The 19044-nt window shown below is 33.7% G+C and overlaps 1 protein-coding gene across 2 annotated transcripts in view; it reads right to left on the bottom strand.

Annotated features, from left to right (window-relative positions):
- Window positions 1-19044, bottom strand: part of wech (tripartite motif containing 71 protein wech) — a 45239-nt gene that overhangs the window by 12576 nt on the left and 13619 nt on the right. The window contains exons 1-3 of one of the 2 annotated variants that reach the window (XM_023166201.2): window positions 8061-8177; window positions 7819-8005; window positions 7309-7592 (exon numbers count right to left, since the gene is read on the bottom strand). In XM_023166201.2, the coding sequence (XP_023021969.2) occupies window positions 7309-7592; window positions 7819-7950 (416 nt within the window). In that variant the 5' untranslated portion in view covers window positions 7951-8005; window positions 8061-8177. Of the gene's footprint in view, window positions 1-7308; window positions 7593-7818; window positions 8006-8060; window positions 8178-19044 lie in introns of those variants that run through there. The other variant, XM_074180565.1, reaches the window with a different exon arrangement.

Raw genomic sequence — 19044 nt, 5'->3', positions numbered from 1 at the left:
AGTACTGGGGTTTTTATGGATACGCATAACACTGCAATTTTTTTAATAGTCTAATTAAACGAATTCTGAACAGTCATTGCTCTTGAAAAATGTGCCCACGAACTGGTACCTGTATGTTTTCTTCCCGTTGTTGTACAAGTGTACAAGATAAATGAAAACTGATGGTTGTGTCTAAGGGTCAAATTTTATGACGAACTTAACGGTGAAAACCGTATATTCATGGATATCATCGTTTTCTGAAATGTGCATTTTTGAAAATTTGCTACAGCTTTTTTTTCTGTCAAAAATTTCTTGTTTTTATGAAAAAATTTCCAAAACACTTCTCACATAGAATTCAATACTGTAAAAAACTTATTTTTTGAAATGAGATATCAATAGTTATTGATGGAAAACTATTTTTTTTAATGAGGCAACCTGTATATTCCTGCGTATTTCAATAGAGCTTGAAATAACCATTCCGAAAATGTAGCACACTTGATATTTTGCTAGAGTCGTCTTTGAATTACAGAGATTTTAGGTTTTTTCACAAAGACTTTGAAACGCACACTTTGATCGAGTAGACTTTGGACGTCGTCGCGGCGATAAAACAAAAATAAATGTTTAGTAGTCAGTAGTAGATATCAAACGTTGAGAAAGCTTTTCACAGCAGTAATTAAAACGCATATTTTCAATAAATCGTGAGAAAAATGTATACTATATTTACTACTAAAAAATGAAACTTCAACAATAATAATAATGAAAAACAAACAATGGAATATATTTCTTCAGAGGTGTTCGAAATGTCACCAACTTTTTCTACACACAGACGATACCTTTTCTGGACGTTTTTTACCGAATTAATTAATTCAAATAGAAGTTCGATACGTATTTCAACCTTCCATAGGCGTCATGTCCGGTGACCTGGCCGGCCAACGGTTGGGTCCTTGGTTGGCTATCCAATTATTACCAAATTTTGCAGCCAAAAAATTGGTGACAATTGTAGTGTTGTGAGGTGAAGCCACGTCTTGTTGAAAATATATTTTTCTGAACTCCATTAGTGGCAATTCATCAACAAGGGGTTCAGTATTCTGACTTAAAATTTCTAAATACCTCTGAGATTTAAGAAGGCCATTATAAATGAACGGGCTGATAATTCTACCCCTGAAAACACCTGCACATACACTAAATCCCAATTTTTCTCGACTTCTCTGCTCCACAATAGAATGAGGATTTTATTATGCTCAAGTATGATAATTTTAGCGGTTGAAAATGCCGGCACTGTTAACGTAAGCTTAGTCTGTCCAAATACAATTTAACGAAAAATCACGCACTTGGTTACAACTTTCCAGGAACCACTTGACGTTGACGTTTTGGAATTATTTTCAACAGCTCTTGAAACGACTATTCATTCCAACTCCCTATCCCAATTTGATTCATATGGCCATTTTTTTCAAATTGACCAACATCAATTAGGTTGTTTTGCAATCTTGCGAAAATGTCTCCAAAAGATTGTCTTCTCTCTGGATACCTCTCGTAATACAAAGTACTTGCTGCTTCTGCATTTTTCCCGGTTTGTATAAAACCGACTATCATATTCCATTTTTCATATTTCTCATACTTCATTGCGATTTTTTTTGAAAATTGAACAAAAACCACTAATTGAAGAGCGTCTTTACTGCTTAAATCAAAATTTGACAGCTACTAGTAAAGATTTATAATAATAATAATAATACGTCTTTATTCACCATGAAAATACAAATGGAATAGACAAAAATAAAATAAAACAGTATACAGGAACAATAACAAAAACAAAGAAACAAACTTCCAGTATATGGTGAATAGGCGGAGTATCAGACAAGGCTGTTTTTCAACTCAACCTGGGAGAAACTATAAATAAATAATATGAACACAAGTCGAGTTAACAATATCAAACAATTTTACTTATTGCTTTACTTCAGAAAATTCATTTTAGAAATGCCAAGGTCGGGAATGGACAAGAGGCTAATGAGTTAAATAAGTCTTCAGTCTTTTTTTAAAGTTTACGATGGTGTATGATCTAAATTCACAGGATAATTGATTATAATATTTGGGTGCATTATAAGAGAAGCAGCGGGTGAAGATGGAAGATTTGTGTTTGGGGATAACTAGAACTGAACTGTTCCTTGTAGTAAAGCTGTTAATCGTAGAGAATGTTTTAAGCTTCTTCAGTAAGTAATCAGGTTGTCGAGTTATCAAAATCTTATGAAATAACATCTTGTAACATTTAACCATCCTGATTCTTGCATTGCTGGGGATATATGGTCATATTTCCGAATACCAAACGAGAAACGTAGACAGCTATTCTGAATACGCTGTAGTCGGAGAGCATCCGATTGTTTTGAAGCAGGTCCATAAATACTGTCGCAATAGGAAATTTTTGACATAATCAAAGACTCGCATAGTTTAAGCAGTCTGAGAACGTTATAAGAAGATAGCTGACATATTTAGTAAAGCGAAGATCCAGATCAAACCACAATCCTAAATTTTTTATCTCGTCCACGGAGGGAAAGTATATCGTTTTCGATGCGAACTTGAAAGGTAGAGTTGGTGAGCTCTCTGTTCTTCTTAGCTCCGAACATCATTATTGCGGATTTGTCAGAATTGAGCTTGAGCTTATGGGCAGTAGAAATGTCAAAGATGGCTTGGAGATCGTTATTAATATGCGACAGAGCAGATGTAGACTCGTAGGTGAAAAAGAGAAATATAACTGCGTGTCGTCTGCATAGTGATATATATTGCATTTTTTCACGGACAGATAAAAGTCACAAATATACAAGCTGAAAAGCAAGGGTCCAAGGATAGATCCTTGTGTCACTCCCTTTAATACCTGTAGAGCATCTGAAATAACTTCATCCATAACAACTCTTTGATTACGATTCTTCCGATAGTTTTCTAAAAGAGATACTGCTTTCCGAGAAAAACCAAAGTAGACAAGTTTATTACACAATATCTCATGATCTACAGTGTCAAATGCCTTGCTGTAATCTATAAGTATTAAACAGGTGAAATTTTGTTCATCTACAGCTTGAAAAATATCGTCAGTAATTGACAGAAGAGCGGTGGTGGTACTATGCTGAGGTCTGAATCCTGATTGTATAGATGTTATATAATATGATTTTCATTGACGTACTCATTAATCTGATTTTTCAGAATCGATTCCACTACTTTAGAGAGATACGGTAGAATTGTAATTGGTCTTAGGTCAGAAAGGACAGTAGGTGAGTTACACTTAGCCAGAGGGATAACCAATCCATCCTTCCAACATTTTGGAAATTGGTGGTTGGTAATGATAAAATGTATAAGAAAGGTGAAGTGATTTATCAAAAAAGAGTCAATGAGATTGATCATTTTGAGGGATATCCCATCAGAACCCAAAGCGTTGCTCTTGATGCGTCTTAGGGAACTTCGCACAATCTCACAGGTGACAGGTGAAGTGAAAGAGTTTTCAGTTTCTTCCGAATCAATATATCGATCTAATAAGAATAATTGGTGAGCAGATCTGATAGGTTGAGGTATGGAATTGAAGGGCTGGTTAATGAGATTGACGTCTTTTAATTCTTCAGGGATATCTGATGTTTTGTTGTTACTCAGGATATCAAGCGTTCTGAAGGTATTCCAAGTTGTTTTGGAATTTTTATTTCTTAAAACAAAGTCCAGATATGCTTTTTTCTCACGTCGTATCGCACTACATTTGCATTTTGTTTTATGGCCGCATCGTCCAAAGCCTACTTGATCGAAGTGTGCGTTTCATCATTGAGTTTGTCATTAAATTTGACTATCAGACACAACCATCAGTTTTCATTTATCTAGTTTGTGTCCAGTTTGGCCTATTCTGTACAACAAATTATATTTTATTAATTTCTATTTTTATTGTAACTCTGAAGACGGCGAGAAACGTCGCCGAAACATTGGGAATCAAATTGTGAATTAATGAGTACGTGTTTCATGTCCAACTGCAAGTAAATTTTAAAACAAAATACAACACATGAGAATCATTTGTATTGTATTACCCGGTTCTTTCCATTTGCTACAATATTGGTAAAGAGATGCAAATAAAAGCCAGTTTAGTAATTCTAAATTAAGCCAGACCGCCATATCTTTTTTACATTATAATGTACTTTATCAAAGCACAATTATTTGCTTTCATATAACTTGAAATATAAAGAAATATATGTTTAACCTCCTTCGAAGTATTTTGAAAGAATTCCTTCTCTCATCATCTAGATCAAATTTCAAAAATATACTTTTTCAAATGTACACTGAAACTTCTTGAATACTTTCAAAAACTACATCTCACAATTTGATCTTCACAAACTTTATTTTGAAAAATATATCACATGTTTCAAGTGATTTATACTTCAAGTTGTTCTATATTGGTCAAACGGACAGGACATTCAGGAATCGAATCCAGGAACATCATACGAGCTATGTAAATAAGAAAACATATTCAAATCATCTTTTAGAAGAAAATCATATCTTTGATGAAGAACTCGAAATTTTGCACATAGAAAATAAAGGTTTAAAACTGAATCATTTAGAAGCAATGGAAATTAATAAACTTAAAAATTCAAACATTCTAATAAATGACCAACTGGATTTGAATAGATCACCATTATTGAACTTGTTTTCTTAAAAACCGAGAAAGAATTATTATTGATGTAGATGTGAGGTAATATGCTTCAGGTAATCATAATTGAACAGGTACCTTAGGTAGAGGTTTAGGTAATTTTTTTGAGGTAGTTTCAATTGTGGTTACCTGTAATATACAAATATTAATGTAAGAACAGTAAGTATAAATCACTTGAAAAAGCGACTGTGCTAGCGAAACATGTAATATATTTTTCAAAATAAAGTTTGTGAATATCAAATCGTGAGGTTGTAGTTTTTGAAATTACTATGGATCTTCATCAAGTAACGGCCGAATCAATCAGAAAATTCTAGAATACTGTTTCAGTTGAGGATCATTTGGTGATTTTTCATAATAAGTGAAGCAGCAGCATATGGTTTCTTCCTTTGTTACTTGTTGCTCATTTTATGAATATTTTTGGAATTTCTTGTTGAGTACTTATGAAAATCTTCATTTATGATAATTTTAATGTTATTTTTCTGGCCATTTTGAGTATTTTCAAAACTAAATTCCTCAGTGCCTATTTCGAAAACTTTAACCAGATATTTTCCTGGGTATTTATTGATGCCCATGACTAAATAGACATCCGTCGGAGAAAACAAATAAATAATCAAATGGAATAACTGCAAATATCTTAGAATTTTTTTGTCCATTTTTAAAGACGGATGGGCAAATTTTGGCCTCCGAAACGTAAAGATAAGTATTGTATTTTTTCTTTTCAAGTTAATGATGAATAGAACATTTTTCTTTGTGAAAAATACTTTGATTTTACGCAGTAACTTATCGGGCTAAACTAAAAGGTTTGCCCTTTCTACACTTGTATAAAGTTCTCCATTATAATTTTTATCTTTTTCAAATTGTGGAAGATAAAAAATAGGTACCCAAAAAAAGGTCGATGAAACACTTTTGAAACGTACTCATTGATATGATTCAAAACCAGCGTTAGGTTGGTTTTGAAACGGAATTTGACATTACGTTACGTCAGTTGTCAGTGTCTGCTTTATTTTAATCGTAATTGTTTATGAAGTGCTCAAAACTTTTTCATCAAATACGTTGTGAAGATGTACAAAAAAAGATGCACAAATCCGATTATAATTGAGTGAGAGAAAATTGAACAGTTTGTTTTCATTATTGAATTTGACATCCGATACAAATTCGAATCGTTTTTGAATACACGCTCGAATACGATTAAACCCCAGAAAACACCTCCAGTTGGGAGCTTATTTGAAAATAGCGATTTGAGATAACCGATCTAATTGCCTGCTTCGCTTTGTACACGGGGGAAATTTCCATGAAGAGAGATGAAGAATCGAAAGAAATCCTTAAATATGTGTACATATTTACAATCTTAGGTTAATGTAGGTTAATGTTCTGACACCTATCGGAAAACAACTACTCCGTTGGCTAATACCACGAAGGGCGTTGGATTATATCCGACAGCCAGTCTTCAAGTATGCCTCCTTTACTACGAGGGTTGCCTTTTATGTTACGGGATTTGGCAACCCTGGTGTTGCAATCTGGCAACTGACAGCTCTATCGTAAAGTTGAACATTTTTTAACTTATACGTACTCAGAACGCTTTGCTTTACGCGCGCTATTTGTGTTGTTTACAGTACCTTAAAAGATTCATCTCGGCCCAAAAATGGAATTAAATCGTGAATAATTTCGTGCGATTATTTTTTACGATTATTTTTTTACAATTATTATTACAATGGATTAACTCAGCAAAAGTGCATGGATGAACTTTATTCAATTTTTAGCGATGAACCTCTATCAAGGACCAGTGTTTATCGATGGTATGGTGTATTCAATCGTGGTCGTAATTCACTCCAAGACGTTAAGGTCATCCAAAATCAGTTGTTGTTCGGAAAACCATTGATGCTGTGCGCTAACTGATATTGCAAGATCGTCATGTGACCTATCGTTAGATTGAGACAACCTTAGGCATTAGTGGGACCAGCATACATTCAATATTGCATAAACAATTTGTCAATCGCTCAAAAAAAAGCTCGTGTCGATTGGTCGAAGGAAATGCTCAAAAAATACGATCGCGGTGCTTCAAAACACGTCTATGAAATCATGATAGGTGATGAATCGTGGATTTACGCGTATAAGCCCGAAAGTAAACAGCAGTCGACTGTATGGGTGTTTCAAGATGAGCAAAATCCAACAAAAGTTGTTCGTGCACGAAGCACTTCCAAGCATATGGTCGCCTGTTTTCTCGGAAAAACTGAACATGTCACAACCGTATCACTAGAACAACGCAGAACAGTCAATTCTGAGTGGTACACAACCGTTTGTTTGCCAGTTGTCTTCCAAGAAATCAGGAAAACTAACCGCCGAAGACGGATCACTCTTCACCACGACAATGCGAGCTCTCACACATCGGCTCAAACAACTGCATTTTTGAGCACCCAACTAGGCACGCGAAAACTAGGCACCAACAATTCAACAAACAGCTGTAAAGTAGGCTAAATCACGAAAACTTATAGTCCGATAAAAAATAAAAATTGTTCTGGATTCCAATCATCATGTAGAAAAAATCGCGAAAATCCGTGAGTATTCCATAAAGTACAATTCAGCCTATTCTATTCGGAACGAAATGTCTGAACATTCCTTTTCTCAACTCTTACTTTTGAACTATATAGATATGTATATTATACCTTTTTATAACATTGCGAACATCAGCAGCTGCCTGGATCGATTTGGAATCAACATCATCGCCCATGCGTTGGACTTTTTCTATCCGTTTTCTCACTGATTCCGAAGCTTTCCGAACTTCAGTAACGAGTTGGAGACTTTTATTTTTCGCCAATAGCATAGATAACTCAATCGCTTCGTAGAAATGGGATGAATGTTCAGTTGCGGCACATTGGCTACAAATGTTGACGGCGCAGTCATTGCAATATGTTCTGAGATCCCTTTGGTGGATACTGCATTGTTCCACCTGGAAAATAGTGCGTTTTAGTATGTATGATGAGGGTCTGTTTTCCTTTGTCCTGATGAGAAAATTTAGCTATCGAGCTATCGCCTAACCTGATTTCTCTAGTCTGTACTAAGAAATGGATTGGACAAACACCACATTGTATTATGCATTGAAAGTATAATCTAGTCATACGCAGTACATTGAGATACTGAATCGATATTGAACGCAACAAATGAATCGTACTTACCAAAGTGTGGCTGAATATCAAGGATTCAAATGAATCGAAACTGGTGCTAGGCATTATCGGCGGGCTTGCGGATGAACTGGAAAGTGATGGTGGCGAATGAAATGGCAAGATTGTGTTTGTCAGAAAATCCATTTTGAATGGTTCCTTTGATTGATCTATGGGAGTTATGGTTGGAGGCTTGATTAAACTGTAAAAGAAACATGTGTCAAAAATAGAAATGAATATTATTATATCGATCTCACTTCAAACATGAATTTCGATGATTTTCTTATAGAAGTAAAGTTTTATAACTTAAATTTAAATATTCAAACTGTCACTCATGAATTGCGTTACTTGGGCAACTAAATCTTCTGATTGTATCGTTTTATATGAATTTATACAAAGTGTTCTGAAATTTGATATCAAATCAAATCACTTTATTTCTTCAAGACAACATACAGTTGTATAAGAGTCATGGTTACAACCGCATGGTAGTACGGTCGGGATTTAAATGAAGAAATGTACAAAAGAAAAATAACAGTACATTAAGGATTTTATAACACTACGAAAACATGTTTACATAATAAATATGCATATACATAGTACACAGAATATTGACTTACATAAAAATACAGATTCACATGAAATAAAAGTTCAAGTTGAAAGTATTCATTTGAAGAGTTAGACATTTCTCAATCAGGTATCCTTTGAGTTTTTTTTTAAGTACGTTCATGTTTTAATTTTTTGATGGAGGAAGGTGAGTTGTTGAAAATATTTGCTCCGATTCGAGCTGGAGCTTTATAGGAAATATTGCGTTTAGAGAGTGATAATCGTAAATCATCCTTATTAGTGGAAATCGTTATTTATGAAAAACAAATCCTTATTTTTGAACACAAAAATACAGACTTTAAATAGGTAGAGCCCTGTACAGGCCAGAATTTCAAATCTTTTGAAAATTTCTCGACAAGAATAGTATTTTTTCACACCAGCAATACACCTGATGATTTTTTTCTGTGATACGAGGACGTTATTCGATAGTGTAGAGTCTCCCCATAGGCAAATACCATACCTCAGTCGACTTTCCACTTGTGCATAGTATAAGTTTATTAATTATTGCCGTGTCAAAACAACTTTGAGATTTCTGAACTTATAGTGAAGGGATGAAAGTTTGGAAATCAGGAGCTTGCAATGTTCTTTCCAATCTAAATGTGAGTCATTGAATAGTCCTATGAAATTACAGCTGTTATTTATAGGCAGAAGTGTGTTATTTAAAATTATATCTGCATCTACCAATTCCCTCTGATGACAATGGAATTTCACAGGGTTAGTTTTGTCTGGATTGAAATAAAGAGTAATTTGATTGAACCAAGAAGTTAGTTGGCTTAGAGCAGTTTCACAGGTTTCTTTTGGTTCTATTTGATTTTTGTTGAAAATCAGTAAAGAAGTGTCGTCTGCATAAATAGTTATCTCAATATCCGAAAAGGAATATGCGATTTCATTTATGTACAAAATAAAAAGAACTGGATCCAAACAAGATTCTTGTGGAACACCTATATTAATATCGATATTGGCAGATGTAACATTACGAATTATTTTGATGTTTTCACACTCACATACTGAGAACGACATCTAATAAATGATTCTAACCATTCCAGACAAACACCTCTAATACCATAGTTATACAACTTTGATAAAAGAATATCGTGGTCCACACAGTCGAAAATCTCCATTGGGACCTCTCCTTGTTCTATATGGTTTGAGATTGTCATAGAACTCATTGATTTACTAGATCGAAAACCGTGCTGGCTATTTGTCAAAATATTATGCTCATTGATAAAATTCATCAGCCTGTCCAAAAATCCATATTCGAAAACTTTCGAGAAACTACTGCAAATCGTTATAGGTCTATAATTTTCCAAGTAATCGGGACAGTGTTTTTTATAAATAGGAATGACATTTCCTTTCTTGAGGGTTGTGGGGAATTTCCCTGTTTCGAATGAAAGATTCAGTAAAAATGTCAAAGGTCCTATTATAACATTCATAATTTTTTTTAAACGAAAGTGGGTATTTTATCTGGACCTGCGTATGTTTTATTTTTCAGCCTATCACTGAACAGATCACACGTTAAAAGGTAAGACCTCGTTAGTTCTTAGCTCGCACAAGTTTCCCAACTTCTGAGAGTTGTTTTAAACAGAACAGATTAGGTGAAAACGGTCTGAGAAATAGACAAGGTATAAGAATTTCTTGGGTATTGTTTACTGCAGTATTTGTCTGGATGATCTTTTTTTAAGTTCTAGTTGGACATTTAAAAAAATTTTTAAACAGATCTGATACAATAACTAGGTTCTCCACTTTTATATCATTGCGGAACACATTGATATTTTTCTATCCTGTTTTGTTTTAATTGTTCATTTCGGATATTACTTTCCAGGCAGTTTTACCAGGATCATCAGAGTTGAGAATATTATTTTGATAGTATTGTTTCTTTTTAGATTCTAAAAGCCAAAAGTGTCGTTTTTGTGATTCTCTGTTAAAATCAGGCAGCACTGGCTATTTTTTTTTCAATAAATGATGATCCTTCAACTTACAACTTGATAATTTGACATCCATGTTCACTCATTTTATAACCTTAGGTCTACTACACCCCGTCGTAATGGATAACTAATGTCAAAATAATAGAAGAATAATCCTTTGGAAATATCATATGCATGGTCAATATCATTAGTTTGATAAAGTTCACTCCAGTTTTCATTTCGAAGTGCAGTTTCGAAATTCTTGTGAGAATAATCATTATATACATATTCTTGTATGGAACAAGAAGGAAGTGTCTCGCGTGTTTTGGGTGGTTTCCGAAATTTCATAGAAAATATATCTGTGGTCAGATATATTATCTAAATCAGTAATGACTCCATCATTATGGAAATTAATGAAAATATTATCTATTGTGGAAATGCTATTTCCTTGCACCCGAGCAGGCCAATTCACTTTATGTATAAAGTTAAAACATGGTTCGATTTAACAAAATCTTTTGAGTTACAGTTCACAGTAGGACAATGCAAATTGCATACCGAAAAACAACTGCATTCCCTGGCTAATACCAAGACAGATACTGAATCATTCCCGACAGATATTTGTACAGCTTTCCTCACTAAGGAAATTTTTGCAGATACTTTCTGTTTGTTCAGCAGCAGGGACGTTGAAATTAAATCAGTCATCGATTTAGTATTACTTTTCATCAGTGCAGGACAGATCCAACCAAGACAACAGTGTTTCTGTATTGTTAGTGTAATTATCGTCTATAATTTCAATATATTGAATATGCATTTCTTTAATCTGATACAAATAATTTGAAAAAACATAAATAACCGAAGAACTGTAAGGTAATTTCACGTAGAGTGCAAAGCCACAGCTAATATGCAGGTTGCTCTATTTAAATAAATATAGTTTAAAAAACTGATAAACACGCTTTTAATGAACGTCGAAATAAAAAGTTTGAAATAATTTTTTTTTAAAATAAGCTTTAAACAATAACGAACGAAAAATACCAGTATTATTGTGGAAGAAACTTGATATACAAAAAATATGGCACAAAGCGCCCACGCTTTTTTCACAATAATACTAGTATTTTTCGTTCGTTTTTATTTCAAGCTCATTAAAAAAATATTTTTAACTTTTCAGTTCGATGTTCTTTAAAAGCGTGTTTTTTAGTATTTTTAAACTATATTTATTTTTCATTTTTTTAGTTTCGTATGCTATAAAAGCGTGTTTTCAAATGAAGAAATACATGTAAAGTAAGTTCGAATTATATCAAGGAGGTTACGTACAGCGCCATCTACCCGCGAATAGATCAAGCAATAATGTCGATAATTCTGTCAAATACAGATCCCGAGCATTCAAACGGGAAAGAAGAGTTACAAACAAACATACATACATACATACATACAGGTGAAGCTAATATAAGCTTGGTAAAAAAATCGTGACACTTGAAGCGCCCTGTATAAAATGAACAATGACGTGAACTTTTCACTACTTTGGTGTTCTCTACGTTACTTCACACAACCATCTTTATTAGGAACGAAGTTATCAGTTCAATATCAAAAATAAAATGGTTGTCCTATTTGAAAAATACATTTCTTACTATAGGAGAGAATTTAACATTCCGTGCATTTTCAAAACGTGACCTTTCTGGTGTTCTTTTATATACAATTTTTATTATATATAACTGCGTCGTACAAGTACAAGATGTTAAATATCGAGTCGGTTGTGGCGTAATCATGATATGAATGACTGCATATTTTATTTAACTCAACTCATCCTTTTCCCAATAATATTCCAAATCATTTCATATGATACATTTGAAAAATTTATATAGCATATAGACGTTAATGATGAATACGGTTGAAGATTTTTTTAATGATTAGGCCAACTCAAAATGAACATTACCTGATGGTTACTTTTGTTTTTTCTCTATTTCTATATTTTTGCCTATTCCATTATATGTTCAGCGAAAGTAATTTTTCTAATAATAAAGTTTTTAAATCCATGGGTTGATGGAATAACGTAATTTAAATTGATTTTTTTCCGAATTATGTTATACCTATATGAAAATACTACAAAAATGCACATACTGAAAGATAATTACCAACCAATACTTTGTTGGAAACATTATATAACTATTCAATTTGAAAATAAAGAAGATGAAATGTTATGTTTCTATCACTTTACTCTGCATAACACCTACTAATTTGGGGTAAAATGACAACAGGTAAATTCAGCCATGAACCAAGTTCATGGGAGAGAATTAGCCATAAAATCCCCTGAAAATAAATTCTTCTCAAATAAAAAGTACAATGCCGAAGTTGCATTGCACTACCTGCTCTTGCATTTCTTATGATCTCAACAAAGGATCTTTGCAAAGGACCCAAGCCGGCTCTTCAAAAGATGTTTTGAAAATTTTTTATTGATGAAACTTGACAAGCAGAAAATTCACAAAATTAAGTAATACTCTAACTTAAATCCTAAATGGGGATTATATTTCGTCATTTTTGTTTTCAAATTTGGATTACCTACACCTACTAATTAGTTGACAAAGCAGTCAATAATTGTCAAGAATAATCCTCATTTACGATAGTGAAAACCAAACCAAAGCCAAATAAAATTTGTGGGATTAAAATTAGGTATTATAGTTCAAACACAGAGTTCGTTTATTGTTCTAAAATTGAGTTATCAGGCGATTAGCAGAAGAAATATTGGGAAGTCGAACTAACCTCAATCTAGGCGAAACAAATCAATATTGTTACGTATCAAAATATAACTATGAAAGTTAATACAATACCTGATTAATAGTGAATTGAGCAGAGTTAGCTACACATTCGTTATCAGGTACGTCTCTTTTCATAATATTTTTTTAAACTTCTGTGTTTCGGAAAAGATTTATCACTAACCGAAGATAATGTTTAAAAAATCTCAGTACAGGCCAAAACTATTCAGAATTCGTGTTCTTATTGAAGTACGTCAGTTGGCCGTTTAGAGAGGTTCTCCCAAAAAAATATACCTACCGAAAATCAGAAACCATGCCAAGAGATCCGAATTCCAAGAAAAGGCCCTTCGTTCGAGGCCACAGTGCATTCATAATCTCCACAGCATGTGCACGTTTCATACGTGCGAAGAATTCAGTGTCGTAGCTGGGAGGTTTTTGAATTATTCTGGGCCAACACTCGAATTCAACAAACAACTTTTATTATATTAACTAATGTATATACGTGAAACAATCGAAATCCTGTGGACTATCAAATGACCTTCGAGAGAATCTACAGAAAAGTTAGGTTAATAATCATGTGGAATTTCTTCGATCAGTAAACATTATGAACAGAACCTAAAACGCCTCTAGTTTTATTAGTCTTGGGTATGAATATTCTTACATTCTTATTGTACCACCGCTAAGAAGGCACGTGATTGACGCAGTATTTTTTTTAAATAAAAAATTGAAATCGTTTGAATCTTATGAGCTCCGACTTCCATCGTTCAAAATGATTACCATATTTGAAACCTGAGAGAGGAGAAACTGATGAAATAAATCATCATCCCAACCCAACTGATATTTTGAATTAGAAGTATGTCAATTTGACTTTCGGTAAGATAAGTCTAGGTTATTTTTCACCTTCGAAAGACAAACGAAGACGTTTAAACACATAAATACACGAGATTGATGACCCATCTCAACCTAATTTCGTGATTTTTTCCAAATCTCTTCAGATACCACTATTCCGACAGAAATATATAGCCCGAATTGACAGCTTGATTCATTGTTTAAAAATAACTCATCAGGATATCGCGGAACAAATAAGGACTTACTTTCAAAGTGACTACCAAATATCGAATAGCCTTGTAGCGAAAATCCATCTTGTTAGATTGAAATGTACCAGGGTGGTCCCAGAAGTATACGACCTGATCTAAAGATGGCGGTAGTTGTTTGAAAAATATCACTTTATTAGAAAGTACACAATCTATGAAGCACATGTTTCGAGTTTGAAGACGCTGCGTTGTTTAGTATTTGTTTGGCAGCCATCAATAGCGAACGTTTTCGATGAATTTGTAAATATGGAGAAAATTGGTCATCGTTATGTGATACTTTTATTTAAAAGCCCTCAGCCCAACCAATATAATAACTGAACTGGATTCTACTCTACTACCAAGATGAGCATCTAGTGGTCAACCAAATGAGGTGACGACTTCTGAAACCGTGAAAAAAATACACAAAGTGGTACTGAATGATTGTGGACTGAATGTGCGCGAGTTAGCAGACTCAGTAGGCGGAACTTCGTATATTATTTGAGAATTTGGACATATGAAAGCTGTGTGAACATGGGTGCCGCGTTTGCTCACACTCGGGCAAAAACAGTATCGTAAAGATGTTTCAATTGATTGTTAAGCGAAGTTTCACAGCAACAAAGCAGAATTCCGGCATCGTTTCATAACCGTGGATGAAACATGGGTCTATCAATTTACACCCAAGACAAAAGAACAATAAAAATAATGGGATGCGGGTGGAATAATTTTGATTGACTGTCTTAAAAAAGGCAAAACTATCAACGGCGAGTACTTTTGGGGTCACTCTCTATTTAATTTGTGAAAAAAATCAATACTTTGGATCTATTGGCATTCAAATAAAGTAACAGTTGTGATTATTAGATCTGTTCATCAGACTTTTCACTACCTGACTCCGAATATATGTTTAAAGTATGTTTTTCCGTTAACCAGCTGCCGCACCCCTACGAACGACAATCCTCAAAAGTCGAAACTTGTGCGAGCTAAGGACTAACGAGGTCTTACCTTTTAACATGTGATTTCTAACATGGGTTGGACGAACGCGATTGAAAATCGATCGTTCAGCTTGCGGCTTGAACCACCGAACAACACGGCGGTCGATTTGAGTGAGTGAACAAAGCATCCACGTCGAACCGACTGGCTACCGACCAACCACAGATTCATACTTTTGCTAAATATTTAAGTTGAACTTCGGATCCTTTTGTAATTAAATTTTTTCTATTCAATTTGAAAATGACTACACACATATGAGTTAATTGGTACTCTGAAGTGTATTAATCCTCGAAGGAGTTCCTCCTTTGTACGGAAAAATTCTAGACTTTTTTCATGAATACTTTCTTTTTTCTAAGTGAATTTTTCAATTGAATTACAGAACAAAAAGTGTAGCAGAAGTCCTATTTCCTTGTTCTGGATTTTCTTCAAGTGTCGGCCAATACAATACAATAAATGGAATTTACAAAATTCATCTGAACATTTGAAATTATTAAATGTAATAAAATCGTGAAAAAATTAGAGCCCCCTTTCAAATTTCACGCCACTGCCTTCCTCTCTCGGGCCGGTGCCAGGCTCTATTAAACGAAGCTTTCGTAGGTCAGGATTGCTACCACACATAAAAATCGTATTCCTAACGGGATGTATCCTAGCATATAGCCCGGTCAAATTGAGCCAACCACAAACAGACAAAATCGATAGGTGACTCATAACCTTCCCTGAGAGCGTATGCAACAGCACGGACAGGATTTTCATGATTTTGACGACATTGGGCCATTTAGAAGGAAATCGTGAACTGATTTTCATGAAACACGTTTATATTCGTACGAACACCTACATCATCTATTAAATATAAACTTCAGATTTTCCAACTCTGTTATCAATCCGGTATCAAATACCTTTACTGAACCAGCTCCAACTTTTTAATTTCAAATTTTCCTATGTGAAAACCAAATTCAGTTCTACTGCACCTTTACACACCTACCATATTACTGTCATATGGATTTTTCAGACTTTAAGGAGATTGTAGGTGGAGTTGTCAAATCTCTTGGCAAAAGAAGTAGAAAGGTGTCAAATCTGGGATCATTCGTGCTTATACCATTTTCACTGAATGTTTCAAAATGTTATATTATACAACAGGAACTATGATATACGTCATTGTTGGAAACACCTGCATATCTATTACTATTTTAGCTGTTAAGGATTCTGGTTATTCTCATTATTTTTGAAACGAAAACAGGTAACTATATTTCACAATTATTCTGTTGAAAACCAGTTGCAGTATTTTTTTTACAATAATTCACATTTTCATAAAGATGTTGATGTCCACAATTGTTATATATAAGAATTATATCTCCACAAGAATCTTATGAATTGTATATGAAAATAGCATTATTATAAAATCATCGTTAAATGGTTGGAAATATTGAAACTTAAAAGGAAAGGTATTCGTTTATAAACACAAATTACACTTATAGCTGAATGATGCAGCTGAAAATCGTTGGTCAACTAAGAATTCATTCTTTGAATCAAATAAAGTTGTTTGTAGAAAAGCTTACATTATTATAATTTTCATGAATAATATATTTATGAATGAATTTTGTAACAATCTGAGTTAGTTACATTCTTCAACCTCAGAAAGAGACTGTGCGTTTATATTTAAACTAGCGAACCGCCCCGGCTCCGTACGGGTGCAATGATGATACTAAATATACATATAAACGCGTGTGATTGCTGCTAATCATAAAGTGCTATAAGTCTGTAATATATTCGAAAATAATCATTTGAATTACATGCTGTAAAAGGCTATATTGATCTATATTAAATGCACAATGGTTATTGTGGATTATCCCTAAGAGATAGACATATACTAATGCGGACTTTTTTGTAGAACTACAATAGGTACTATAGTACATTTTTCGATCTGTCTCGTAGGGTTCAGCCAGTGTTTGCAATGCAAGCGCAGAAAAATGTGAGTATTTACGAAATTACATTAGAAACCTCTAAAATTATCAATGTTTCCCTATTACATTATGCATGTTATATACATATATATAACATATATATAACATATATATAACATTATATATAACATATATAACAAAATCGGTTGCGTAGTTTTAAAGATCTAAGCATACATAGGGACAGACAGCGGGAAGCGACTTCGTTTTATACTATGTAGTGATATTGCATTTTGCAAATACTTGGACAAATTATTGGATTTTTTTCCTATCTGGTAATGATTTCTGTATCGAGAACTATAATAGTGTATCTCACACAATATAATCACTATAGGTATGAATACGAATTCATGACCGTATACGAGGCAGCGCCGTTCTAATCTGCTATATATCTCATCAGTAGTACTAGGTAAGGTTATCAAATCACTATTTCTATTCTTCTGTCTTCAACAAGAACAATGGATATGATCACTACTCGAAGATGCCATATATGGAGAAACTCAACGTCGGTCTGTGCAAAACCAAGTTTTCACATTCACTGCACAATGAAAAATAAGTTGTTGTTCATTGCAAGCAGACTAGATAATACTCGTGCCCCAAACCGATGCATTTGTAATGTGATACAAGTAAGCGATATTCTGATGTGCCATAGATCTAGTCAGTGGTATCAGCTCAAGCAGTAAAAACAGATCACTCCTCAGTTTTAATGAACATTGCTGATGAACCTTCTTGAAAGAAGGTTTAGCTTATGCTCAAACTGCGGTCGGATTCATTATTTAATAACATTTCACACTGAGCGAGTGTATAACTCGCTCACAGTATTATTTTCACCCTACCCATTTAATCAAAATGAATTCACACATATACGAAGCCGAAATCAACACAATAATGATCATCTCAATGAACATGAAAAATCATATCGAATAAAATTATATTTGCAGATATATTTCTAAAGTTCACATGAAAATTGGAGATTCTTATTATTCAAGATTTGTAAATAAGCAAATTAATTGCAAGTTTCAATTCAAGCTTATGGACAAATATTTACCTGTGGATGTTATTATTACCGGCTCTTCATACTTATTTAGAATTGCCAATAGAGGCACAAAAATTATTCAGATATTTTAATGAATAATGATATGAAACATACTATAATTACCAAAATATTTCAATAGATACGATTATAAAAGATACTATTGAATGACAATAGTTGTTATTCATACCACCATCTGCAGTATCCACTTTGACCTTACTATAACTATAGTGATGAAGGTATCCATTATCAGCGGTGCTTTGGCGATGGGGCATTTCGAACATTCGAGAAACAGTTAGTCGGTCTCTCTCTCTTTTCACGTCACCCACCCCGCATGCCAGAAAAGCAAGGCAATCGATAAAAACAAGAGCACGAAATTCAGGGATTGATCTTGAAGGCCAAGGGCAGGAAACGAAACGAAGAGGAGCCCTTGAAATGGGAACTGCAAGCAGTGGCAGCATCCCAAAAAATTTTTGCACTAGTTAAAATCAAGTAGGCATCAGCCACAGGTCCATTATTTTCGAATTTTCAACAATATGGTTGTACAGAATGATTCAAATGAATCGATGTAAGTTAATATCACTAATTACGATATATAAAGTGTTATAAAAATAAAAATAAGAAAAATATTACTCGCCATTTCGGCCTTTAGATTTTATACTTTTGTTCTTGGTATTTTTATTGTGGAAGGGAAATTTTTTCAATAGTCGGAGTCAATTCTTTAGAGAAAATTTATTTCAAATAAAGTGCCAGACTGAATAGATAATGAATTAATTCCGTCAATATAAAAAAACGACCCTCTAGGCAAGGGTAGTTGCGATCTCTACCAGTCATTATTCAACAAAGTCAATGATTCATTATTTACGTTTCTTCCTCACTATATGAATGAAAACATATTGGCACAATTAGATAAGCAATTCAAAACCGATTTTTTAT

The sequence above is a fragment of the Leptinotarsa decemlineata genome, unplaced genomic scaffold, assembly GCF_025532065.1.
Source record: "Leptinotarsa decemlineata unplaced genomic scaffold, Ldec_3_MD MMD2_tig00026299_RagTag_RagTag, whole genome shotgun sequence".
NCBI classification, from domain to species: domain Eukaryota; kingdom Metazoa; phylum Arthropoda; class Insecta; order Coleoptera; family Chrysomelidae; genus Leptinotarsa; species Leptinotarsa decemlineata.
Note: the sequence above shows the minus strand (reverse complement) of the source record. Positions and strands in the feature narration are given on the sequence as shown.